This window comes from Sarcophilus harrisii, chromosome 4 (assembly GCF_902635505.1).
Source record: "Sarcophilus harrisii chromosome 4, mSarHar1.11, whole genome shotgun sequence".
In the NCBI taxonomy this organism is placed as follows: Eukaryota; Metazoa; Chordata; class Mammalia; order Dasyuromorphia; family Dasyuridae; genus Sarcophilus; species Sarcophilus harrisii.
In genome coordinates, this window is record NC_045429.1 from 83,669,923 (window position 1) to 83,697,609 (window position 27,687).

The 27,687-nt window shown below is 32.0% G+C and overlaps 1 protein-coding gene across 1 annotated transcript; it reads left to right on the forward strand.

Moving 5' to 3' along the window:
- The first annotated feature begins 430 nt into the window (after nt 1–430).
- Nucleotides 431–27,687, forward strand: RGS13 (regulator of G protein signaling 13). The gene is made up of 3 exons (XM_003767538.3): nt 431–521; nt 18,406–18,572; nt 23,033–27,687. The coding sequence occupies exons 1-3, from the start codon at nt 431–433 to the stop codon at nt 23,216–23,218; spliced, it is 444 nt and encodes a 147-aa protein (XP_003767586.1). The 3' UTR covers nt 23,219–27,687.

Genomic DNA, 27,687 nt, shown 5'->3' on the forward strand with positions numbered 1-27,687 from the left:
TACAAAATATGTACAGAAATATTTCTAGCAGTTCTTTTTTTGATGGCAAAAACCTAGAAGCAAAAGATTTATACATCAATTGGGAAATGGAAGAATAAATTATGGGTATAAATGTAATGAAGTGTTGTCTTTTAATTTGTGCAAAAATTGGATTTAAGTGAGACAGAGTTGCAGGAAGATGTCAACCTCACTGTCTCTAGCAGAGTTATCACTGTCCAGTGGCAGAACTGAGTCAAGACAACTGGTGATGATTTGAGATGAAATGGATGACCTTGCTGTCTTCATTGTCTAACCAAACTCTAAGTGTTTCACATCTGATTGTTTCATCTGGTCATTGGAATAAATTGTTCTAATCCACCCATTCCACCAGAGGAAGTCTTTACATGCTTGGGGTAGATAACTGCCTAATTCATGATTGGGTTTGAGACCCATGGGTTGCCCTAAACGTGGTTTAGCCCGTCTGCCAAAATGGTTTATTGGGAAATGGCTAATGTGCATGGTACAGCTTCTTGAAGCCACAGGTGATTGGTAGATGGACAAAGATGGACACCTTGAAGAAATGAAGACAGAGGTAGTTTCAGAGAAAACTGAGAAAGCTCATATGATATGATGCAGAGTATCTTAATAATGACTCAGGAAAATTTGTAATACCAAATTCTCATACAATCAAACATATGTGTGTGTATACACACATTTAATTGCCTGCTCTCCAAGTAGAGACTATATATATATATATATATATATATATATATATATATATATATATAACTAAATATGTATGCATGTATGTGTGTGTATATATAGCAATACCAGGAATCAAGGGAAGAAAGTTAGGAACCTAGAATTGGGGATTGAGAGTGGTTGATATTAGGAGGGAGAGAAAAGATTCCTAATTGAAGGCTGGTTGATGTTAAACTCCCCACTTTCAGGACATAGTGATTCAGGGGGTTTTGAGGCTCCCTGGGGCTTCTCCCATTTTGCAAGTTAGCAGGTGACAATTTCTTACAGAATGGAATATCCTTTCTCTAATCAACTTTTAGAGGGCTTGACTATGCCCACTAAGGGTAAATTAGACTAGGTAAGCATAGTTAAATTCATTCCTTCCTTTATTTATAAATGTGTGTATATGAAGTCTACTTTTCAGTGGCATCTAACCTTGTAGTTATTTCTAAAACACTCTTCTAGCTCACCAACTAAGAACTGAGTACATAATGGAGAATAATTAATAAAGTTCACAGAGTTCTATATGTAAAATTCCCAGCAATTCAGTTAACATCAGCCCTTCTGGACATTATTTTTTATTAGGTTTTACTTCATTATCTTCTACATTCTTGGAATTTTCAATCAGTGGATAGATGCAATATCCTAAAAATTCAAATTTATGTCCCTCCCCAAAGGTATGAATAACCAAAAAAAAAAATCACCTTTGCACTAAATCCCAAATAATACTTATACTTAAGATAAGTTTCCAGAATCAGGTCCATGATATCTGGAAGTTATTATTCAGTTGTTTTAGTTATATCCAACTTCATGACTCAATATGGATAATATTGTACCTAACATTTTAATTTTTATTGTTTTCATATTGGATAAATGATTTTGAATATTTGAATTTCTATTCCATAAGTAAGCAATAGTTTTCTTCTTCTTTATAAGATTATTTCTCTGTCACTGTTACTCTAGAGTTTGATAACTGTGTCTACATGAATTGAATCTAACATTAATAGCTAGTGATATATTCAATCAATTCTGCTAATCTTTGGTTTGTCTTGATCCCAATAATTTTGGGAAATTTTAGTGTATAATTTCCTATAATATGGTAGTCTGAAAGATTTTTTAGGGAACCTGAGGGCGCTTAAATTCTCTCTTCCATTTTTTGCCATGTATTCTTCTGTCATCTATGCTTATAAAGAGCAAACTTTTTTTTAGGTGAATTATCCTTTCATCTTTTTTCTTTTAACTAATTACTCATTCTGCTTCGGCTGGTATGCTTGACATAATAGCACTTTTGATATTAATAGCTTCCTCATGAATTTGTAATGGGTATATATACATATATACATTCATATATATATATAACAAGAATATGAATATGTAAACAACTTGAAAGTGTAAGTCTGACAACCTAATACTTAGTGATGAACATGCATGATAACCTTGACCAAATGACATTTTTGTACTAGTCAAAATAGCCAGATCTGTTTATCTTGAATTATTACCCTCATGTATGACATCAATATATTCATATATTATATCAGGATAGGAACTGATTGGTCAAGTTTCCCTTAAAAGTGAGTCATGCTGAGCCCACTTTACCATTTGATCATGAAAGAATGGCTGATTGCTGTAGCAGAAACTTAGTTTCAGCCAAGGCAGAACAGAATCAGGAAAGCCCACTCTGATAATGATTAGAAATCTGAGTGTAACTACATTATGAGTCTCTGGCTTCCTGGAGCCCAGAAAAAAATAACTTGTCCAGAAGGTGGTCTCTTGTCCCAGCCAGTACTGCATAGCTCCTTGCACCACTATCCCTCAGAACTCTGATTCATAATTAGTTTTCCTGCCATCTTGCTATCATAAGATTATTTCAGATAGTTTGAATGTGACTTTGAGTGTGACATTGTTATTGCATCTCTCAAGGAACTTAGGATATTTTAGAACTTAGATGATTTCCATTGTGTTTTGTAAGAATGAAACTAGGGGTTTTTCTCCTATTAAGTAATAGAATGAAGTAATTGAACAGAATAACAAAGAACATATCTATTGATTGAAGTAAATAAAAGTAACTTGACTAAAACATATACTCCTTTGCCTTTGTTTGGATCATACATTCTTAATTTAGACTACTCTTTTATAGCCAACACAACAAATACAAAAGAATAATTCTACTTCTCATTAATTCAATGTTTTTATTTAAATTTTCTTCAGATCACTACATGCTTTTAAGTTTCATTATCATTTTGTCTTGTTCCCTTTTTTTTTTTTTTGCAATTTTTTCTTTTACTGAAGATAGCACTTCTTTGCGAGGGTCAAATCTATTTTATTTTTACTATCCCCAATTCCTACTGTAATTCCCCCTACATTGTTTATTATTCAATTTTGTTGATCTTGTAAAAATTCCAAGTTTGTTTCTCTAATCATCTTTTTTCTCTCTGTTCTTTTTCTTTTAACTCATAATACTTATTCAATGTATTAGATTTTTCTGGTTAATTATTTGTTTTTATTGTCCCTCTGCAGTTTCTGAGAGGCTATTCTTTTTTGGTTACCCTATCTTTTCCCTGCTAGCTCTTGTTAAAATGTTGCACAGCCATATTTCTATTCTTGTGATAAATATTGTCAATCTAAGATTTCTAAAGACCTCTCATTTCCATCTAACCAAAAGTCTAGGAATATTATTTTAGAATCATGGGGATCAGCAGAAGGGTATTTTAACAATCCAAGTGAGAGATTATAATTGCCTGTGTGAGTGAAAAGATGCAATTAGAATAAGGAAGGTGTCTGTGTGAGAAGCCAGAGATGTTATAGAAATAGAATGGTCAATTTGTAAACTGATTAGAAGTAGAATAAGAGAAAGAGGAAAGTTTCAAAATTTACTGAGCTAGGAGAATGGTGCTGCCATCAACAAAAATAAGGAAGTTGAAAAGAGGAATAGATTTAGTAGAGTAGACAATAATTTTAACTGCCAAGATGAAGTCAAGACTACCAACTACCACTCAAATTGTCTGTCTTTTAGTCTATTGTACTTCCCATTATAGCGTGTAAGATTTTGCTTTGTTTTGTTTTGTTGGGGGATTTTTGTTTGTTTGTTTTTAAGAACCAGAATGTCCAGATCAAGACAGCATCAATTTTCTTGTACTGAGAGACTTCCCCAGGAAAACTATTTTCATTTCTGGGCATAAAATTTTGAGATATTACCCAAACAAAGAGCAGATAGAAGGAAAGCAAATTGTTGAAATGTTTGGAAGATAAGAAACATGAGGAAGAACTGAAAGAAAAGGTGAAGATTAAGCTGAAGGAGAGAGGACTGCATAGAAACATGGAGATTCTTCAAATATTTCAGCAGTTTGCATATGGAAGAAAGTTTAGACAATTTGTTACAGTTACAGAAGGCAGAACTAGAGCTAATGGAATGATATTTCAGTAGGCAGACTTTAGCTCAGAATAAGGGAGAACTGAAACTATAGGAGATATCTTAAAATACAAGAAAGGCCACCTCCCTAAGAAAATGCCGTTCTGTCACTGAATATTCAAGAAAAGATTGGACTGGCCCCCAGCAAACCTACCAATTTATATGACATTGTGACATAGCTACCAGACTAAGAATTAGGAGACTTGGAGTATAATTCCATCTGTACATTCATGTGACCTTAAATAAATTCATCTCCTCTCTCAATTTTTATCTTCTTATCTTTAAATTGGGAAGATCAGATTATGTTATCCTTAAGGTCCCCTCAAAATTGTGAGTCTGCTAATCAGTGAAAAGTGAGAATTGTCTGTGATTCAAGGAATCTTGCTTTAAGTAGATTAGACAAGATAACTCAGGTTCCTTTATAAAACTAAGGTCCTATCATCTTCATATCATACTCATATATTTAATTTTAAAATTATCTTGGAAAAAATCCAACACTTAAATTTATACATATATAAAGTTTGGATTGTTGGGTTTTTGTTTTTTGTTTTTTTTTTGTTTTTTTTTTTTTGCAAAGTATTTTCAGATTTAGGACATATAAATTTAAGTTTCAATCATTGAAACATTTAGTGATTACAAATATTCTAAGAAACTTGAGAAAACATTTTAAAAGTCTACAGTTTAAGTAATTAATCATCTAATTTTATAAGATTCCTTAATATTCTGTGATAAGTACTGGTTATACAGAAAATGGGGGGCAGCACTTGGCACGTCTTCAAGCATGTTTCATTATGTTTTCAAAAGAGGATTTAACATTTAGATGCACAATTCATAAGTTTAGAAGATATAAAACATTACTCATAAAATATCTGACTTTTTAAAGTTTTTTATCTATTGCTTGTGATAATCTGACCATTTCAGCTGGTCTGATCTTGTTAGATGAAAGTTCTTTTATCAGTGATATATCAGATTCCTGCAGAACTACTTTTCATATTCAATAAAGCTTCACTTTGCATAGATACAGAAGAATACAGGCATGTGGATTGTGTGTGGAAAAAACAGAGCATTCATGCGGTAGTCTAGTGTGTTCAAAAAGGTATTTCAGAGAGGTGGGAGAAAAATAAAAGAAGAGCCTGCTTGTCTCATGGAATTTCAAAACTTGACTCCATGAATATTTCTTGAAGTAGAAGCAATTAAACAACATGTTCTGTACAAGACACATCCGTAAGTATCAGACTGCACATGATTGTTAAATGCCTTATAGCTGAATGCTTACTTTATATAAACAAAGACTAGTAGTTGTTGATTCCCAGTTTTTCACGTTGGGACACAGAAACTTTTGCTGAAAGAGTGGACTGATTTCTTCTACGAATAAAAAAGAAGTTAGAAGACATTGATCTTTTGTCTGGTCTAGGCTGAGCTTGCTGAAAATGAAATTCATATCATCAATAGTAAGATCTATTTTTTTGGCAAAGTTCCAATAGTAAATGAAGTTTTTCATTGGACAATAACAAAATCCTGCAGCTTCAGGATATAGTATGTTCTTTTTTGTGTTCTATGAGTGTGTGTGCATGTGTATGTGTGTGTGTCAGATAAAGAGATATTTTCAGTAAATCATTCTAAAACTATTTTGAAAATCAGCCATTTCCAGATGTTTCAAGGTTTTAAAAGTCACATTGATTCTAGTTGAGGATAATTTTGAGGGTTCATTTTTATCTGTTGACCTTGATTATATGGAATGACTCCATTCTTTTATGTTATGTGTAATCTTAAATAGGTACCAGTAGTTTTAAATAACAAAAATGTTATATTTTGCTGCAGATAAAATGTTTTTTGCTTTTAATTTGGTATTAGAATAGATAAATGAAATTATTAAGAATTTTATTTCTTCTTTAATACAAGATTAATGACATAGAATCACATGGAATCATAGAATTTTATATGAGAGTACCCATCTAGTTTAACCCACACTCAGGAAGATTCATCAGACAACAAACCCAGCATGTTGTTATCTAGTTTCTGCTTGATTGTCTTCCTAGAGAAGAACTCAGTATCTCCCAAGGCATTATTTTACATTTTGATATAATTCAAATTGATAAGAAGTTTCTTTTTGTCCCTTGATATTAAACAAAATTTTTCACCTTTGCCACTTCACCCATTGCTTCTGGTACTCCCTGTAGGGTGAAATAGAATAAATCCAATCCCCTTTTCACAATACAACATAGGAAAACATTCTAAACTCCCTATGCTATATCTTAAAAGACCTAAATATAAGGATTTAAGGTTTATATAAATATAACATTTTCAAGTAAATTCAAGTAAATATAAATGATAAAATGAACATTACTGACATTGCAGGCATCCATATAAACTTTCATTTGACATCTTCACAGGAAGATTTAAACATACTAAATACTTTAAAAAATCTTTTAAGTGATTAACAAAAACAAGGTTTTTACCTTTTACTTGGGTTTTCAAATTTATACATAAAGTTCCTTTAAGAAGAAAGAGGAAGAAGGAAAAATGTATGTAAGAATGATAAAGGCATGCTTCACCAAATATAATTACAAAACTCACAAAATGATGAAGCAGGAATTTTGAAAATATTCACACATAAAATTATTCAAACAATCACTCAAAAGAGTCAATGAACCTAAAATAAAGCTAATGATAATCCAGCATTTATGAACTGGAAAACTCATTTGCTTAAACCCTAAGCCAGGGTATTTGTAGAAATTGTTGCCAAGTATGCATTCTCCAGGAAGCACTCAATGACCTATTTTATTAGCATTATTTTTGTTTTATTTTATTTTTAGGTCAATGGAATGTTTCCACATATCATATAAGCCAATATGAGAGGAAAATACATTGTTGATTTGAGATTTTGTGAGTAAAACCACAAATTAAGGTAATTGTGATATGATACACTTTTATTATCTTGAATAGTAATTTTGAATTATTTTTTTTCTACCTAAGATTCAGAAAGAATTTAGGTCAGTTATTAGTTTTTGTCTAAACAGTTTTTAGCAATTTGATTCATTGAATAATTTTGGGTATACAATTAAACTGAATAAAATATTCATGAAGATATACAATTTAGGTCATTACTAGGAAAATTAAATTCAATTAAACTATCAAAAGATTCCAAATTTTCCAAAACCATAGTGTGTCCTTTTAGTAATAGAATAGTATAGTTGTAATGAACTTTGTCATTTAATAAAGTGCCTGTTTTAGATTTCTTTAGAACTGCTTAAAGGAAAAAAATTATTTCAGTATCTTAATTTGGTAATAAATTTCTTGAAAGATTTGAATGTGAATGTTGAAAATTTCATTTTTGCTATCTTATTATTAGTGTAATACAGATAACCAACATGGCACATTTTTAACTATACTTTTTTTTATAGATACATCTATTTTAATTTTGTTGTTTTCCTCAATTTTCTTATAAAAAAAAAAAAAAAAGCTTTTTCCTCAGCTTAAAAACTGACTTCTTCATCTTGCCATATAAAATTCCAGAAACTTAACCTAGAATTCCTTTCATTGTGAAGCAATGTGAAGAAAATCAATTTTTCACTGAGGGTGTACATTTAACCATAACTGTCAGAAATGTTGCAAGATACAGGTTATAGTGGTAAATCTGGGGCAGAGCAAAGATATGGTTTCAGATTAACATTTTTTGAACTAATGATCTCAAATAATTTTGTAATATGGATTTCAGTTTACTGAATTTTTAAATGGTGTATTTGTCTAGGTAACCCCATTTGCTTATTTGAAAAGAAATGTGAATTTAAAATTCTTGTTACTCAATTCCTATTTAACATAATATTTCATTTATTATTAAATAATCAGAGAGTTAGAATAAGCCACAGCTGGTCTTGGAATTAGGGATTCACATTCTCCCTCTAAAACATTCAGTGCAATCAAGGACAAATTACTTAAGTTAGTGCCTTGGACAACTATTTAAGTCTCTAGCCTACAAATGACTTACTGATCTGCTTTGATAGAGAGTTTCCATCCCTAGAAATTGCTTATACTGAAAAAAATCACAGATCTGGTCTAAAGAAATAAATGAAAAATAAAATCTATAAATTTAAACACTCTGTACCACTTGACTTACTTTTTCATTAAAAACAATCAAAGGAATAAGATAAAAAAGATTAGTATTTGGGCTGTTATTTTTATTAGAAGAGCCTCCCACGCATATTTTAGGACAACTCTATTTTTTACAGTTAGAATCACATACCCTTATCACAGTGCTAACCACAAATAAATACTTATTGAAGTGAAACAACCACAATTAGATCTCACATATATAGTGTAAAGAATAAGAAAAAAAAATTGAATTTGATTTTAATTGAAATTTTAACAAAAATTTGGATTACATTTTGGAAAAAAAGCAGACAAGTGAAAAATCTAGAAAGTTTTTTGAGAATTTCTTCTAAAAGGTAACTATTACAGAGCAATGTAATGACAGTGTAATTTTCTATTATGTCTTCAGTATCCATGTGATGCAATGATAACTGATGTACATAAGGATGAGACTAGGACATTGCAAGATATGAAAGTGTTTAATGTCACTATAGTGTTAGTGCCTTCATTTGAAAACTTCCAGGCTATGAAATGCATTACTTCTGTAAAGTAGCCATTTCTAATTTTGGAAAGATCTAAATAATAATAAGGTTGTCCATATAATGAGACTAAATCTGACTCTGTAGCCTCCATATATTGTTGTAGTGGATAGAGTACAGGACTTGGAATCAGAAATCTGCAGACAAAAGTAAAAATCAGCTTTTGGATTACTTTAAATACTATGCTGATGAGTTTGAATTTTATTTTAGATGTAGTAAGATACAATGACAATGAATATCTTTGAATGGAGGAGGATAACATGATCACATATTTGTTTTAGAAATACCAATTGTCAGTTGCTTAGAAACTGGATTGGAAATGGGAAAGACTGGAGGCAAGAAAACCAATTAGAATATTTGCAATAGTCCACGTAAGAGATGATGAAAGACAGAAAAAGTCAGACTGGAGAGAACAAATAGATTTGAAAGATAGTGTGGAGATAGGACAGTGAGATTTTGCAATTGCTGGTATATAAGGGTTGAGGTAGAAGGAAGAATCATTAATTTCAAGGTTGAAAAGTTGAGTAACCAGAAGGATTACAGTGTTTTTTTTTAATAATAATAATAAATGGGCAATTTGAAATAATGAGACATCAAATTACTTGAAACTGAGAAATACATCTGTAATTGATCTACCAGTATAACATTCTGCCAGAAAAAGAAATGAGAATAGCATGATGTGGCCTGTTCTCAATGAACTCATGATAGCTCATTAAGTACCTGGTCATCTGGTTGTACTGGTCATCAATTACTTTTCAAAACAAATCATTCTTTTAATTATGTTTTCCAGAATTTTGACAAGAATCAAAGTCCAAGATCGCTGGCTAATTCTATATAAAGTTCCCTTTTTGAAAACTGGAAAATTATTTGCCTAAATCTAACCCCTAAACTATTCTTCATGAATGTTTAAAAATTATTAACAGTGGATCAGAACTAGCTCAATCATGAGATGCAGTTTGCTTAATTCTGTTGACATGAATCCATTGAATATAGCTATATATATATATATATATATATATATATATATTCTTACTAATTTATGCCATTTCAAATTTTTGCAAGCAATTTTTATCCTATCCTTCCAAATCCAAAGATCACTTTTTATTGGTAGCTTAAACAGAACCAGAATACAATAATTCTGACTTCTCTGTACCATCTATCGTCATTAGTTTACACATCATAAACTACATATTCCTACTTTTATCTTTTCTTTTCTCCTTTATAATTTAATCATAGAATCCTTTCTGAGTTCACTCTTCCAAATTACACTGAGGGATTACTGCACTGTGTAATACTATCACTTACAACCTTCCATCTGGTATAGTCCTTATAATATTAATTAAACACTTGGTGCTAATTAGGTTTAATAAAAAGAGTAGTTATTGAAAAAATATAGCAAGGACAAAGGTGATGAAAATATTTCTCAAGCTAGAAGTATACTTTCCCTTTTGTATACATTCACCTGCTAGGGAAAATGGACTCAAATTTGGGAAGTTCAATTGTATAGAGAGAATGTATGGCCTACGGATAAATTTTTACTTTTGCCTTCAGCGTTTTTCATCCCTTAAAATTCACATTGATTTTTTTCAAGGTGAGGCACTCCCTTGCTCAGTTATGCTAGTTCCAAGTGTATGACTCAGTGCTAGATCAACCTACTTCTGACCCCTCTTAATCCTAGTGCCTTTCCTTTACTAATTATTTCATATTTATCCTGCATATAGTTTGAGACATATGTATGTGTTTATGTATATATATATATATATAATATATATATATATAATATGTGCATATGTATATATATGTGTATATATTTGTGTGCATATATACACATGTTTGTATATATATATAGAGAGAGAGAGAGAGAGAGATATTTGTTTGCATGTTACCTCCCCATTCAATTTTTAGCTCCTTGAAAGCAGAAACTGTCTTTTGCCTCTTTTTACATCCCCAGTGCTTAGCACAACATCTGGCATACAGTAGACATGTAATAAATATTTATTGATGCATTACTTGATAAGATAATCAATCAGGTCCCTCCTTAGGGCTGATACTTTAGTGGATTTAGATACTTTTGCTGCCAGTTCCAATGGCCTCTATTACTGACTCCATTGAAGATCTCTCTGATGACTCTTCCTTTCAAAACTCAACAAGTCCAATCTCCAGACACCTAGTCACCCTAAGATCAAGAAAAACAAACAAACAAAAAAAAAATCATGTGCTTGTGGCAACTGATAAGGAAACAGCTCCCTCAGCAGATATTTTATAGTAAGTAATCCTCATCACGCAGAAGCACTCAAAGAAGAGAATTTGTTGTATGCACATTTAGTTGCTCAAAGAAGAGAATTTGTTGTATGTACATTTAGTTTGGGCTACCATTGTCTTCAGTGATTAATTCTTCTTGCACTTCAGCTAACTAGATAGCAATTCATCATCACATGACTCATGACTTCTCCTTTAATCACAGCTGGAAAGCAACCCCATAAAGATCCACTCACTAGTTTGACAGCAGGCAGAAAATATTATGCATACTCTGTATAATCCATTAGGAAGAGCATAGCTGGCCATTCTCCAGTGATTGGGTCTTCATTGGCCATTCCCCCATTACATTTAATACAAAACAAAATATGTTTTTGTTTTTAAGATTCACTTTTGAAGCAGCCACTTTTAAGCTAAAATCAATCCTGACAGTATTCTGACTCTTTTGTAATCATCTTCAGTTATTTGTCTTTTGTTTACAATTCTGGATATTTTGAGCTTTTTTCTTTCATATCAGTTGATTGAGGAGTTGCATGTATATTTACATTGGTCCCTATAGATGTGTACTCTTTCTTATTGTTCTTTGGAATAATTTATTTTTCTATTGTCAGAATTCATTTCTTAAGATCTTTCCATTCCACTTTGGTCAATCTTCCTTGAATGATTTTAGGTCATGGTATTATATCTATCCTTTTTCCAAACTGTTTTTAATCCAATCTCCCCAAATCATAAGGGCACATCAGGCTATATCCTCCTTCCTCTCATTTCTCTAATGAACATTGAAATAGACTAGTCACTTCTCCTAGAGTTACTATCACTTCTATATCAGTAATCATTTTCTCTCTTTTTTTATCTAATTCAGACCCAAAATAGCAGTTTCACTGGTTAGTTTCTCTTCCTTTAGAATAGTACATTAATGTTCTCTATTCTACACTGAATTTTTATATTAAGGCTCCTTGTACATTAGAATGCATGCCACCAGATTGCAAGGTCTTTTTTATTTTTATATTGTTTAAAGAAAATTATTTTTTATTTAACAGAAATCTAATTTCTCCCTGTGATATTATTTGATGAAAAAAAAATGAAAAACCAAATTTCTTGTAACAAATATCATGTGGTTAAGCAAACAGAGACTCATCATATGCTCTGAATCCATCACCTCTCTGTCCAAAGATTGGTAGCAGACTTTATCCTAAATCCTTTAGAATTATGCATGGTCATTGAATTAATCAGAGTTCTTACAGTTTCTAAAACTGTTTGTTTTTACAGCATTGCTCTTATTTATATATGTGGTTCTTCTGGTTTTGCTTAATTCATTCTTCTTCATCTTATGCAGATTTACATAGAAATCTAGACGGTTCAGTAGATAGGTAATTGGACCTAGAGTAAGGAAAAGCTGGATTCAAATATCTCAAATATTTAAAGCCATGTGTCTTAAATCAAGTCATTTAACAACTATCTTACTCATTTTCCTAAACTATAAAATGGAGGCAATATAATAGCACCTATTATCCAGGGTTGTTGTGAGGATCAAATGATATAATATATGTAATATAAGTCTTCAAAATTGTTTGTACAATATTGAGGTTATTAAAGTGTTCTAGTTTTCTTATTTTACTCTGAATCAGTTTGAACAAAATTTTGCCTATGACTTTTCAATTTATTTCCACTATTTATTTAGCCATTCCCTAATTAGTGAGCATCCCCTTCATTTCCAATTTTTTGCTTTCACAAAAAAGAGTTGTCATAGATATTTTTGTCCCTATAGGACCTTTCCCTCTCTGAAAATGCATAAGATCAAATTATTGATCAAGTATTGAATTTAGGATACTACTAAGAACCATTCTAATTTTAAAAAAAGGATAATTTTCTTTAGCTGATTTTTTTTGCTCATAGCAAGTCATACAGACTACTATAGGAATGGTGGTGTCATGAATTAACAAAGTAGAATGCATACTCACACTAATGAAATCAAATCTTTTTAAATATTGGAGTATCATAATAGGTGAAGTCACATAAAAGACAACATAAAAAATTTGAATGAAAAAAAAATGTGGCCCTGTCATACTAAAAGTAAGGAGAAACTTGGAGGATAATCAAAATAGGGCTCTGAGAGCTATGAAATGTTAAAAGACCCAGAGGAAATCCGACAATTTGTCATATAAATCTTCTCATAGATGATTCTTGGAAACACATGGACAAGTATCACACATATTGAGAAGTTATGGATGGGAAACAATCTGTACTGAGAGAGATAAATGAGATCATTGATTCACTGAAATATTAATATATGTTCACTCTATTTACCAGAAGATTTGATAGACTTTGTCCCTGCTTTAATGAGAAAATTGATGTTATCTGCCATGATTTTCCTCTTCTATCTTATTGTATCCCTCAAAATCTAGTTTATGGTATCCTTTTATTATAGCTTCTGATAAAGACATGGCTCTTTTCTTCACCAAATTCTACCACTCCATTTTTATGCTTGTTTCCATGCTTTCTCATCTCTCTCAGATTATTACTCCTTTAATCATTCCTCCTCTGTCTCTTATAAAGAAGCTTAGATTTTCCCATACCTACAAATAGTTTAATTTAGCCTTGCATTCTCCTCAATTGTTATTCCATTCTTCTCCCTTTCATAGTCACACTTAGAAGTTGTTTCTATTTTCTCATCTGAATCTCAGAAAGAAAGAAAGAGAAGAAAGGAATTAAGGAAGGAAGGAAGAGTGAGAAAAGAAAGAGAGAGAAAGAACGAGAGAAAAAAAGAGCATTGTTGTAATCAGGAGAATTATGAGTGTAATCCAGCTTCTGAAACATATTATTTGTGTGACTATGCCCCTCTCTCAGCAATATTATAATCATCTCCTAATTGATCTACCAGCTTCCATTTTCTCCCTCTATGCTTCAAATATCTGCCAAAGCAATATTCCTCTGCACATATTACTCCTTTCTGCATACTGTGCATTCCAACTATTTTAGCTTGCCAGCTATTTCCTAAACTTCACCTCCTCTTTCTGCCTACCTCTGTGCAATCTGTCCTCCTGAAATGCTTAATTTCCCTCAAGGATGTAACTTCCTAGGCCTTTTCTACCCTCTCTGAAGGGAACAGCTATTTATTCTTACATTCCTATATTTCTGTCCTCAGTGCTAAGAACAGTATTTTACATGTTTTTGTTATTTACCAAATGTCAGATTCATTGAATTTAAAAGCAGAATTATCTTTCCCCCCACTTATTATGAACTAACAAGAACTTATCACAATTGCCACAGACTACCTTTTCACTTCTACCTAGACACTTGCAAACATGTGCTAATTAGCAAAATTGAGAACCATCTTCACTTGATAGGTTGGTTATTTCCATACACAGATTACATCAAATTGTAATCTATTAAACCATTGTCAGATCAGACAAAAAGACGGAAAGATCCTTTCTTTCACTTGTTTCATATACAGATTTAACACACTTGGCTCTGAAACTCACAAAAAGACATAGTAGGACAGAGTTTCTTAAATTTTTTTTCAAATTATGATCCCTTTTTGTCCAAAAAATATTTACATAACCCCAAGAATATAGTTATATAAAATATGTATACAAATCAAATACTTCTTTTTAATTTTGCTACCCCCCCATAGTCAATTATAAGACTCCATATGAGGTCTAAACTCATGTTTTAAGAAGCTTTGAACTACGGAACTACAACCATTCATACACAAAAATAAAAGAAGATAGTTGTTGGGGCATCTCTATTAAGATATTCTTAATAAGGGACCATCAGTTATTGCTTGAAGACTTTCAGTAAGACAGGACCCAGAACTTCCCAAAATAGTCCATGCCTCTTGTATTTACTTTGAATTGTTAGGAAAATTTTCCTGACTTTTCTGAATTAGTTTCTTCGCAGTTTCTAAAAGAAATTGGCATGTGTGGGTTAGTAATTTTTCCCCCTCCTTAAAATATGAGATGAGTTGGCAAACCTTGTATTCATGGAGATGCTTTAATGGGGATGGCAAATCATAGACCCTTAGATACTTGGTTAACCACTATGGGATAGGCATCCTTAATTTAATTTAATATAGATTAGGAACAGGACTATTTAGGGCATTGTCAAAATCATGATTTATACTTCTGATCATTAGTCTGATCTATCTTGTCCTATAGAAATCACAGTGATTGGATTTTACCCCAAATATGAATTACAATTTAGAAAGTTGGAGCAGGGTCATTCATATAAAAAAAATTTTCATAGATAGTTTTGCTAAGAAACAATACATAGGATGAGAAAGGAAACCAATTATACTGAAATGCAATTTTCAATTTTCTTTTAAGTTAATAGATTCCATACTAAAAATCCTTAAGGATAAGCAGTGGATGCTGAAGTCAAAGTTTAAAGCTCAGCTCTGGCTTTTACTGACTCTGTAATGCTTGGCAAGTCAATTAACCTCTCAGGGTCCACAGATAATCTCCAAATTCTGTTATAGAAAAATTGCCATCTGAATTGGTGGCGGCAGTTTCTTCAGTGGTAGTTCTATAAACTATTGATGGCAAGTTTAAATATCAATGGTATACTTCTGTTAGTACAAATACACCTGTACATACACTTATTTATTTAGTGCCAATTATGTGCTAGGAACTATACTAAAGTGCTAGGAATTCAAAAACAAACATGAAATAATTTCCATCCTCTATTAACTCAGTATATGCATCTGAAAGTTATTCTTCATTTTCATAATCTAGTACTTTAAATATCTAGAATATTAACTTCTTGAAAATAAGAAAAGCAAAAATTCCTTTTAAAAATTTTTTGTTCTTGTAAACTCATTGAAAGCAGGGATTGATTTTTATTTTTTAATTGTATTTCAAGTCTATAGAATAGGGCCTTGAGCATATAATTACTGCCTAATAAAAATTGTTGGAATTGAGTTAGAAAATATATTAATTTAAGGTATCATTATTAATGAAAGGTTTTGCTGTTGCTTTTTTGAACTAAATTCTTCTACCCAAATTATAGGTTCTTGCCTGGGTGAGTTAGATGACTGAGAATACATGGAGGTAGCTCTCAAGGAATAGTCCCCTTCCAAGGAGAGTAGACTAGATGTTGTGAATAGATTTACAAAAAGAAACTTGGCTGTTAAGTCTGAATTATAGTTGTCAAGGATGATTAGGAGCTATAAGATGGAATGCTTTGTGTGGAAAACAGACCAAATAGCAGTTTGGCTGGACCATAGAGAACATACAGGAAGGTGATGAATAATGTATCTGGAAAAGTAAACTGGAGTCAGCTTTTTTTTTTTTTTTTTTAAGTTTTAAATACCAAATAAAGGAGTTTGTATTTTAGCTTTAAAACAATAGAAAATCACTGGAGCTTTTTGATTAGTGGAGTTAGATAGAACTTTATCTGGGGAATTAAGACAATTTAGGTTACCAAAATGGTACTGAGGCTGAGGTTTCTAAATAAAGGCGTATTACTTTGCCCAATATCATTAAAAGCATTATGACCATACCCAGTGCTAAATCCTGAGAATCTTCCCTAGACTCTAGGTGGAGTCTTGATTTCTTGCTTTGCCCTCACTTGCCAACTCAATCCTCCATCTCAGGGACTCTGCTTCCATTCCATTCAGCTTAAAGCTTGATGGCCACCTATAATACTGTGTTGCCCAACCAGGCCTGTAGGATAAAAGGCAGGTTCTTAGAACAAGTAGTCCAAAAAATTACAGAGGATAAATAAATGTATCCCTGACTGGCAAAGAAATTGGTTTAGAAGGTAAGATATCATAGACTAGAAGTGATAGCATATTAAATTCAATATCCTAAAAGAAGATGGGGCAGCTATCATACCCAGTGGGTAGAGCATCAGGACTGAAGTCAGGAAGACCTAAGTTCAAATACACTGTGAGATATTTATTATCTGTGTGACCCTGGGTAAATCACTTAACTCTGTTTGCCTCAATTTCTACATTTGTAAAATGAGGTGGAGAAAGGAAAAATGCAGAGCACACCAAGAAAATCCCAAATGTGGTCATAAAGAATTGTCTAGCTGAAATGAGTAAATAACAAAGGAAAGGGAAATCAAAGAAATTTATCACAAAGATAATTTAGGAAAGGGAAACCATGACAAAATGTAGGAATTAGAGGGTGGGGGAATGAAAGAAAATATTTTAAAAATCAGAAGAAGCCTGGAAATGATTAAGAAATACTGAAAAATAGAAAAAAGTGCAAGATCATAACTCCTAGGTCCTTAAAAAATCCCATCATATAAGTAATTGGTCAAAGAGATCATTGTGGAAAATAAAGGCTGGTGCAAATAAAGAAAACTGGGAAACCCATAAAGTTTGGAAAGGTTTACTATTAGCTAGGAAAAGGCAAGGCAAAAATAATTTTGAGGTACAGGGTGCAAGGGGTTCTATCTGCCACAAAATTACTAGGCCAGTAGTTGGAATTGAAAACCTGTCAGATTTGACTACTGTCTCTTTACCTCATTCATACCAAGGAGATCTCAGTGACTCCTTCACTCACAGCATCCAGTACAGGGAGTGAAGTTTCCAACCTTGGGAGTTTTGAAAGTCAGGAAAGTGAACTAGAGAAATCCAGATGTCAGAGGTAGGCCTTCTACATTGCCCTTCAGGTTTCTAGGATAATCTGAAGATTTTATTTATTTTTCTGTTTTACTGCTTCTCACACAAGCTGCTTCCCCTTCCTCATTGATAAGTGGTGCATGTTCACCTGCCTTTTCTGGTTCTAAAAATAATGTTCTCTATATCTTAGATAAAACTCCATTCCTAATGTATTAATCGATGCCCAGTTTAACACCAGAAGGCTGACTATATATTTGGGGCCTTCATTAGCTTTAATCTTCCAGTTTACCTCGAGATGCGAAACTCTAATCTACAATTCACATTTTACTTTATTCAATACAAAAATTAAAATGAAATAGTCTCTGCTGTCAATAGGCTTATATGCTATGAGAAGGAAACAACATAACTACAGATAAATAGATATTAAATGAATACAAAACAAATATGAAATCTGGGAGGTAAAAAGGAGGGAGGGCTGCTAACAAGAAAGAGAAAAGCAACTCAGTGCTTGTCTGATTTTTCACATTGCTTCACTATGCTGATCTATCTTGGCTCCTATGTCCACTCTTGGCTACCCATGTGTTTGACTTAATCTAAGACCTAAAGCTTCCTTACAAGACATGCAAAATATATTTGGGTGCCCCAGATGAAAGATCCTCCATGGATAATAACAATATCAATCTATATTTCAAAACTATAAATTATTTATTCTTGAGTTTCAGACCTTTGATTCAAACTATTAATTCAATTTTTATTCAATATTTTTTCAATTTTGTTCCTTAATATTGACCCATGGAAAATAATTTATTGATTACTTTTAGATGGTCCAATAATCTATGCAGCATACTTAAAAATGGAGCACAGTGAGGAGAACATGAAATTCTGGCTGGCGTGTGAGACATACAAAAAAAGTGCATCACGATTTATCAGAATCTCTAAAGCCAAGAAGCTTTACAAGACTTATATTCAACCTCAATCCCCTAGAGAGGTAAATATTATACTTAGTAATAATAATCACATATATTATTCTCAATATATGAGTAACTAAAGATATATAAATAATCCAATAATAACTGAAATTATTGCAAGAAAATATATTTATGCCTCTAAGAAGGAAAGATGGTGGTTATGAAAAGGAAGATTCTCAAGTAACTGATCCTTTTCTTCTGATATTAAAAAAATTGTAAATATCACAAGAAAGAACTTAACCTATGAAAAATAAGACTTTTGATTACTTTTATTCCCTGAGACACTATGTGGATACAGCATAACAAAGAGGGAAAAGCATCTGAAAATCAAAAAACCTGGATGCTGATTCTGTCGTTAATTAGCTTTATGCATTTGATTTAAGAAAAAAAAAACAAAAATTCTCCCTGACAATTAGAACTATCCTGAAATTGGGCTATCTGGGGAAATAGTAGGTTGTCTTTTGGATATATTTAAACAAAAGTTAGATATATTGTAAAGAGGAATCTCTTTTCATATAAAATTTGATCTATAGAGTCTCTTCCAACTCTGAAGTTCCTTAATTCTATTACATCAGGTCTTTATGTACATCTCTCATCTGCTAAATGAAAAGATAAATAACATTCCATAAGTTATTGCATCATGTTTGTGAAACGAAAATTAGGATGTGGAAATACTTTTGAAAAGTACGTATGTAGCTCTATGCATGTACAGATGTCAAATAGCATTGTATCATTCTAACACTGCAATCCCTCAAAATGATTACATCTACTATAATTAATGTGATGACTTTACTATGCAATATGAGGCTATTTAAGCAATCATTATGTTATATTTTAATTCTATGCTAAAAACACTTATTAATTACATGCTATATTCAGAACTCTCTGCCTAATGTAGTTAGTGATACAAAATGTAGATAAGATTCAGGCAATGAATATCTTATAGAACCTACAATTTAGTGAATGAACATGACACCCACAAAAATATTTATAAGGCGAAATAATGTGATAGGTATGTTAAGAGATGTGAACAAAGTGATAACATAGCATAATTTTGTGAAGATGTGGGATGTGACTAGATTTATTCATATAGAATATGCATAATTTAGAGAAGTATGAAAGATGGATTAGATAGAGAATAAATAGAGTCAGGAAATCCTGTTGATAGATCATTAGAATAGTCCAAATAGGTCACAATGAACGCCTGAATAAATATGGTAACACCATCTTTACGCAATAGAGTAAAAAAATGATTCATAAGACATTGAAGACACTTTAAATAGAACTTAAAATAATTGAAAATGAAAGGTAAGAGTCAGGAATGAGTCAGTGGCAATATCAAGATTTTGAACATAGGTGATAACACAGATGGTAGTGTTGTAGATTAAAAAATAAAGTCAAAATGAAAAACAGATTTTAGGAAAAAGGTTGAAAACCCAATTTTTGAAATGTTGAGTTTAGGTGTGGGGCAGGGATGGTGTGTTAACATAGGTAGTGGCCCAAAATGGCTGAAGGGCAGCATGATAAGCCCTGTGAAAGCTATATGAGGAATTCTTACTAGGGAAAAGCCCAGAGCCCCAGGACAGAAGCAATAGTGCTGGTTAGGGAAAAGGTAACAGCAAAGGTTGGGGTGAACATAGAAGATGGCTCAAAAATAAGAGACTAAAGATGAAATTCTAGTATGAGAAATAAAAAGGGTGATTTTGACTAAACTATAGAGCATAAGTAGGGGAATGAAATATAATGAGGCTGAAAATTTAGATTGGATGCAATTGAGAGGTTTGAAAAGCCCAGTGGAGTAATTTACATTTTATTCTGGATGGGTAGGTAATCAGTAGAATTTATTAAGTATAGAGTGACATGGTCAGATCTGTGCTTAAGAAAAATCACTTTGGCTTCTATATGAAAAATGAATTAGAATGTAGAGAAAATGGAGTCAGACCAGTTAGAAAGCTAAGCAATAAACCAAGTGAGAAATAATGAATGCAAATACCAAAGAGATACCTGTAAGAGTAGAAAGAAGAGGTCAGGTAAGAAATGAATTCTGTGGGTAGACAAAGCAAGGCTTGGCAATTGATCAGTTGATGAATGGGTGTAAAAGAGGGGAGAAAAACAAGACATCGATGTTAAGAACCCAGGAGAATAGAAGAATTATGGTACTTTTGGACAGAAATAAGAAAATCCAGTAAAGGAGTGGATTTAGGAGGAAAATGTAATGTATTATATTTTGGACATGTTTAAGCTATTTTAAAAACATCCATTTGGAAATTTATAATAAGCAGTCACTGATGACCAAGATATTGAGACAGGATAAATAAATTTATACAAATTTATTTAATACATTTATTCATTATATATAAATTTTTATAAATTACATAAATTATATAATTTATGAGTCATACAAATGAGAATTAAATGCATGCATGTTCAAATCAACATGAAAGGGGAGAGAAAGAAAGAGAGAGAGAGAGAGAGAGAGAGAGAGGCGGAGATAGAAAGAGAGAGAGTTTAAAATTAAAAATGGAAGAAAAGAAAGACAAGGACAAAGACTTTGTGTTATCTCCACAATTAAGGGTTGTGATATGAATGATCCAGCAACAGAGAATGAGAAGGAATGGTCAGGCCAGTAGGAGAAAAACCAGGAGACAGTAGTGTCATGACAACTCTAGAGGAATATCCAGAAATAGAAGGTAATCAAAAGTATTAAATGAAGTATAGAGGGAAGAATATCAGATTTGACAAAGAGAGTATTGAAGTATCTAGAAGGATTAGAATCAAATCAATTGTATGTGTTACCACTAAATCCAAGAAAGGAAAGAGTTTCCATTTGAAAGAGTGGGTTGAGTGTCAAGTGTTGTAAGATATCAATGTAAATAAATACTGCAATTCACTGAAATTAGTGATTAGGATATTATTAATTGTGGAGTCATTTTAGTAAAGTGGTTGAAAGGATTGAAGAGATTAATGTTGATAAAGTAAACCAAGTTATTGGTATAGGCAACTTTTTAAAGAAGTTTGGCAGAGAAAGGAGGAAAGACAGGATGGTTGGAGGTGAGGTCAGAGTTAAAAACACATATTTAGGAATTACCTAATTAGATGTGACCATCAAAGCCATGGAAATGAATAAGAGATTGTCAAGGTAGAAAGTGTAAAGAGAGAACAAACCTTAAGAACCTTTAATTCAAGTATCCAGAATTTTAATAATGTATTTTAACTGGGTTCTAGATTTTTATAGATGGGAAAATTAAAGTTTTAAAAGAAGGGAGACGATCATACAAATAAGGTATGAAAATTCAGGCCTTCTGGCTTTTGGTCCAAAGCACAAGTCTCTTACTACCTCACTAACTGCACAATGATGAAGATACAAAGAGGTGGTGGATTGATCTAAGCTTATAGATAAGGTAGATAAAACAGTGAATTTTGAATTGCAGTATCTAATCTAAGATCCAGTTTTGGTACTTGATTTTAGAAAGACCATTTCTTGGTCTTAGTTTTCTTGTTTGTAAAAACAAAGGGATCAGAACAGATCAGAACAGAATCAGATCTTCAATGTGTATTCAAGCTATAAAACCATAAGGTTCTGTCACTTTGCCAGTCTTTATGATACTGGAATCTATTGCCCACCTAAATTTAAAATTAGCAAGTCATGAGGAAAATCCTAAAGGTACTATTCTCTATCCATATCTATTTTTAATGCAATGAAGGGTGGGAATGGGGTGCAACATCAAATGTGAGGGGATTCACAGGAGTCCTAGATGATGAATAGAGGATGTGGTACAGAAGTTCCTATTGAAAAGGGTCAAGGATTGAGAATAGAATGTGAAAATTGTAACTCTCCACAGAACCCAACTTTGTTGACTAATAACCCAAAAGCCTTTAGTTCACTAAAGCCACTTTCTTCATTCCCCTCCCCCACTTCTCCTCATTCTCTTCTCAATTTGGGACATACTCCATGTAATGAGGTTGTTTGCTAATATTCAGGAAAAGAGACTATTAGCATCACTATAAGATCATTCATTTCCCTTTTCCTTAAGGATCCTTTATCTCAACATTTCCCTATTCTTCACACCAAAGTTAAAAAAAAAAAACTACTTATTTTTCTTTTCTTTTTTTTTTTTGTTTTCTTTGTTCTAATATTTGTGAGTATTTTTTCCATTGTGAGCATGGTTATTTACAAGAGAAAGAAAGAAAGAAAGAAAAGAGAAAGAAAGAAAGAAAGAAAGAAAGAAAGAAAGAAAGAAAGAAAGAAAGAAAGAAAGAAAGAAAGAAAGAAAGAAAGAAAGAAAGAAAGAAAGAAAGAAAGAGAAAGGAAAGAAAGAAAAGTGAAAGGAAAGAAAGAAAGAAAGTAAACATTGTCTCATAATTATTTTTTTTTGGTAGCTAAGAAATAATACTGGGAAAAATATTGTAAAGGTTTAAAAGTTTAATTTGCCAATGTTTGGGCATGTTCTATGAACCTTCATGTCATTTAATTTTTCAGATTAATATTGACAGCCCCACCAGAGAAGCCATCATTAAAAATATTCAAGAACCCACACAGAATTGTTTTGATGAAGCTCAAAAAATTGTATACATGCACATGGAGAGAGATTCCTACCCCAGATTCCTAAGGTCAGAATTATACCAAAACCTCATCGAAAGTCTGCAGTTGGACAGCCACACCTGAAAAGCAAAAATGCCATTTCAGAAACTGAATATGGTAAATAAAAAGCACTTTCTTTGTTCTGTTAACACCCTCTATATAACAAAATTAACAGAGGAAAGTGAGTAAAGGATGAATTTGTAGCTTCCAAATAGGCAATCTGCAAACTTTAGAAATAAAAGATAAATCCAGTATAATGTTATTATCATGTCAAATGGATTATAACACAGAGAAATCATGTACCTACCTCCCAGGGATGTTGTAAAGATAAAATAAAATTTTTGTAAAGTACTTTGCAAACTCTTAAGTACTATTTAAATGCTAGCTAGCTAATATTTGATTTAATAATTTATATTTAAGGCAGATGTTAGAATTATCTCCATAACACCAACATTAAAGAGGTTCTACTAGAGTGAATTTATCTATTGATCACGTTCCTGGAACACACACACACACACACACACACATACACTCTCTCTCTCTCTCTCTCTCTCTCTCTCTCTCTCTCTCTCTCTTCAGGACTTCAAAAGTTGTACTTAGATAAAGACTAGCTCTAAAGTAAATTATGTACTATAAAGAAAATATTCTTTAATAAATTTGCTTAATGAAATACATCCATAAAAACCAAGCACAAATTAAAACCTTAGTAACAATAACAAAGGTGTGGTCTTAGAAACTATGTAACTTGAATAGTATCTCATGTATGTGATATTTTACATGCATACTTTTCCATTGCTTTGTAACTTACTAAACTTCAATCATTATACACTGCATGTACAAAATGTATTATGTTTCCTAGTTGCATAACTAAGGGATTTTTTCTATTTATACTGGAATACATTTTAAATATGAAAAAATATGTCCTATTTCTGGGTTTTTTAAAAATAATGATATGAATGTATCAGGCCAGACTCTGATATATGAATTGTTCTCTGATCTTATTGATATAAATAGTGCCTTCTCCTCTCCCTCCCTCCTCTAGACAGACTATAGTGCTTCCATCCCAAGGCTCACCCCATGCAATTATTATCCTACTTTTTATAACATATAGATGGATAAATTAAACAATATTCTAATGACCTTTGCCTGTATCTTTTAGTATTTTGTGGATCACACTGGCCATTAAATATTTCTGTTTATATGAAAGAAGGAAGAAATAGATTTTGGTACAAATTAAAATTTACATATCACATCAATCAGAAACATACATCACTCTTCCCTTAGTGCCAATCGCATGGGAAGATGTGAGAAATATAGCACATGTATGTGAAATTACTTCCCTGGAACAATCACAGATATTAAAAGAACACTTTGTCCAGCACTATCTTTTTGCAAAGTTCAGTTCAAAAAACATTTATAAAGTACCCATGATGTACAAGACATTAGTATAAGGTATACCACAATAAAGATTAGCTCCTTCCTTCCAGCAACTTTTACTCTATTGATGGACAACAGTTGGAATTGATATTTTTCAGTGTATTCATGGTAACCTATTGGTGAAGACCATTTTGAGGAGAGGACTTGTGACTTTTCTTAAATCACAGAAGTAGGTTACTATTTTTAATACACAGTAAGCATTTAATAAATGTATCTAGAATTGAAATTGATTCAAATTTAATTTCATTAGTCTACTAATAATAACTGTTGATATTTATAGAGAAATTCTGTGAAATAGATGTTATAGATATTATTATCCCCAGTTTAGAGGTGAGTAACATGAGACTCAGGGAAGTGATGATTGGCCTGTAGTCACACAGTTGATAAGTGGTGGAGCTAACATTTTGAACCCAAGTTTTCTTGCTTCCATGCCCAGAAAGCTTTTTACTAAATTATGCTGCCTTTCCACACTCCTGAGGAGTTCATATTTTGAAGGACTATTTAAATATATAACATTTTTTCCTTCTTGGGATCATTTTTAAATATTCCTATTTTAATTTGGTAAAATGCTTCCCAATGGTCTTGATGCTTCTAATAAGTGAATCCTTCTTTTAGTTCATGGGGGTATATCAGCTCTTTTATATCACCAGGTCACATATCTTGAAGATATTTAAAAAATCAATACCCAGAAAGATTAATTCACTTTCAAACATAAATGAACAATTTACTTCTTTTAAATGATCAAGATCCAGGATTTCTAATATATACATATATATATATGTATATATATATATATATACATATATATATAAAGGTTTTGAATGAATAATGTTTTCTCCTCCTTAAAAATAAATAATAAAAAATTACAACAATAATAGAAATCATAATCCCTGATTTGCTAATCAGAACATATCCTACCTCTATATCTGAGACGAGGAATACCCAAAATAAAATATAAAATGAAATCACTCATTAAATGGAACATATTTGCTACGCTAAGAAGTTTTGAAATCTTTAGTCATATAGAAATTCAGAAATAGAAAGGACTTTTCCTTATGGGAGCATTATATCCAACACCTCATTTTATAGAAAAAGAAAATGAGGCACAGAGAAGTTAAATGATTTACTAAGATCACACAACTAGTAAATTTCTGAGGGTAACTTAAGTCACCATAATTCCAAGTCCACCATCTATTCACAATGTTACCTCATTGCTTAGTAAATCTACTTATGCTATAAAGATGCATTGGATCAGACTGGCATGAGTATCCATTATATTTGATATCACAGACTCTTGGCTATATTTCTTACTAGATATGTGATTTAAAATTAATCATTTTTATATCTCTGGGCCTCAGTTTCATTGTCCATTAATGGGTCTAATAATCCTTACACCTAAAGGTGGCAGACCATAATTCTTTTTCTCAAATTTGGACTCACAGTTTTGAAAGTCTGGAAACTATTTTTTTTTTTTTTTTTTGCTGCTTTTGATTGTTTTTGTTGTTGTTGTTTTCAGTTCTCTCAAGGATGACCTACAGGACAGAATCATTCTAACCAAATTAAGAATATATTAACTCACAATGGATTAAAGGACAATTTGTCTTCTTATGATAAGAAACAATCATAAGAGCTAGTATTTAATAATATTTTCAGATTTGCAAAGCTCTCTATAAACATTACTTCATTTTAACTTCTCAACAACCCTGAAAAGTAGGTGCTATTATTACCCCCATCTTACAGATAAGGAAACCGAGGCAGTTTCCTCAGTTTCCTCAGTTCCTCAGATATTTGACCACGATCACACAGCTAGTATCGGAGGTGAGATTGAATTCTAGTTTTTCTGACTCTAGGACTCTACCTACTGTGCCATCTAGGTGCTTCTGCCAAAGAGGTCTGCCACTATCATGGAAGGTGTATATAATTAAGTCCAAATAAAGACAGATTTCCTATAGATAATAACCTTTGTTGGTAACATAGTATTCATTGAATCAAGGCTCAAAATACCAAAGAGCTTCCTGAAGAAATTTATCAACCACTCAAAAGAGCTTGACATCTATAACCCTACAGGTCTGTGTGAACACACAGGGACTTCAGGGAAGAGATCACAGGTTACAAAGTTTTATTCATTTTACCAGTCAAAGATTTAAAAAAATAACATTTTGGTGAAATTATTTGAAATACATTTGATCAATTTTCCTCTGCCAGAAAGTTTGAGTGTGTGTGTGTGTGTGTGTGTGTGTGTGTGTGAGAGAGAGAGAGAGAGACCTAGAAGAATGTCATTTATCCCTTTATTTAGCACTAAATTTTCTCTGTATTTTCTATAAACTGAGATTTTATATCTAATTCTCATAAATTCTGTCAGATTTAGAAAGCTTTTGATGTAGCAACTCACTCATGCCTTCTCTTAGCATTTGCCAGAGAGCTGAATTTTAAAATTGACAGAATGACAATTACTGGAGTGAAGGGAATTTTTGTTTGTTTAATTACCTTTGTTCACTACTTCTCAGAAAACTATATTTAAATGGATGGAAAGCATCTTTGGGTGCTGATTACTTGGAAATAAAAATGCTTAGAAGATTGAAATTTTAAAAATATTCTCTTTGAAGCAATACTAAATATAAAAATAGTGCACTCATGTTTTACTATAATGACCATCAAAACTATGACTTAATTCTAGAGGGATCCTAAGAAAGCCAAAAATACAGTCCCTGCCATCCACAAATCTGTATTCTAATGAAAGAAATAATACATAAATAATTATGCATACCAGGTTTAAATACATGCATTCATTACTCTGTCTTTTATGACAATCTTGGTAAAATTACAAAAGGAATATCAATACAAATGGCTGCTGGTCCAAGGGAAATAGATATTTATCCTATCAAATATCCCTTACATTGCAATGTACTGAATAGGCAGAAAATAGGATGAGCAAAGAATCAGAGGGGAGAAGAAAAACTCATTTTCAACATTATCAGATGAAGTAGGGATGTAATTTTTTTTTCCCAAAAAGTTTGTAAAGGTAGCCTCTGTTTACATGTAAATTTTGAAATGCTGAATTTATGATGGATTCGAGCTGTCAGGATAAGCTTATTAAATTCTATTTGGAGGTCAGA

Excerpts from the sequence above, each read along its gene's own strand:
- RGS13 (XM_003767538.3), top strand. The coding sequence starts at position 431 with ATGGGTTGCCCTAAACGTGGTTTAGCCCGTCTGCCAAAATGGTTTATT. Across the intron at positions 522-18,405 it reads ACAGCTTCTTGAAGCCACAG|ATGGTCCAATAATCTATGCA; the intron begins GTGATTGGTAGA and ends GATTACTTTTAG. Across the intron at positions 18,573-23,032 it reads AACCTCAATCCCCTAGAGAG|ATTAATATTGACAGCCCCAC; the intron begins GTAAATATTATA and ends TTAATTTTTCAG.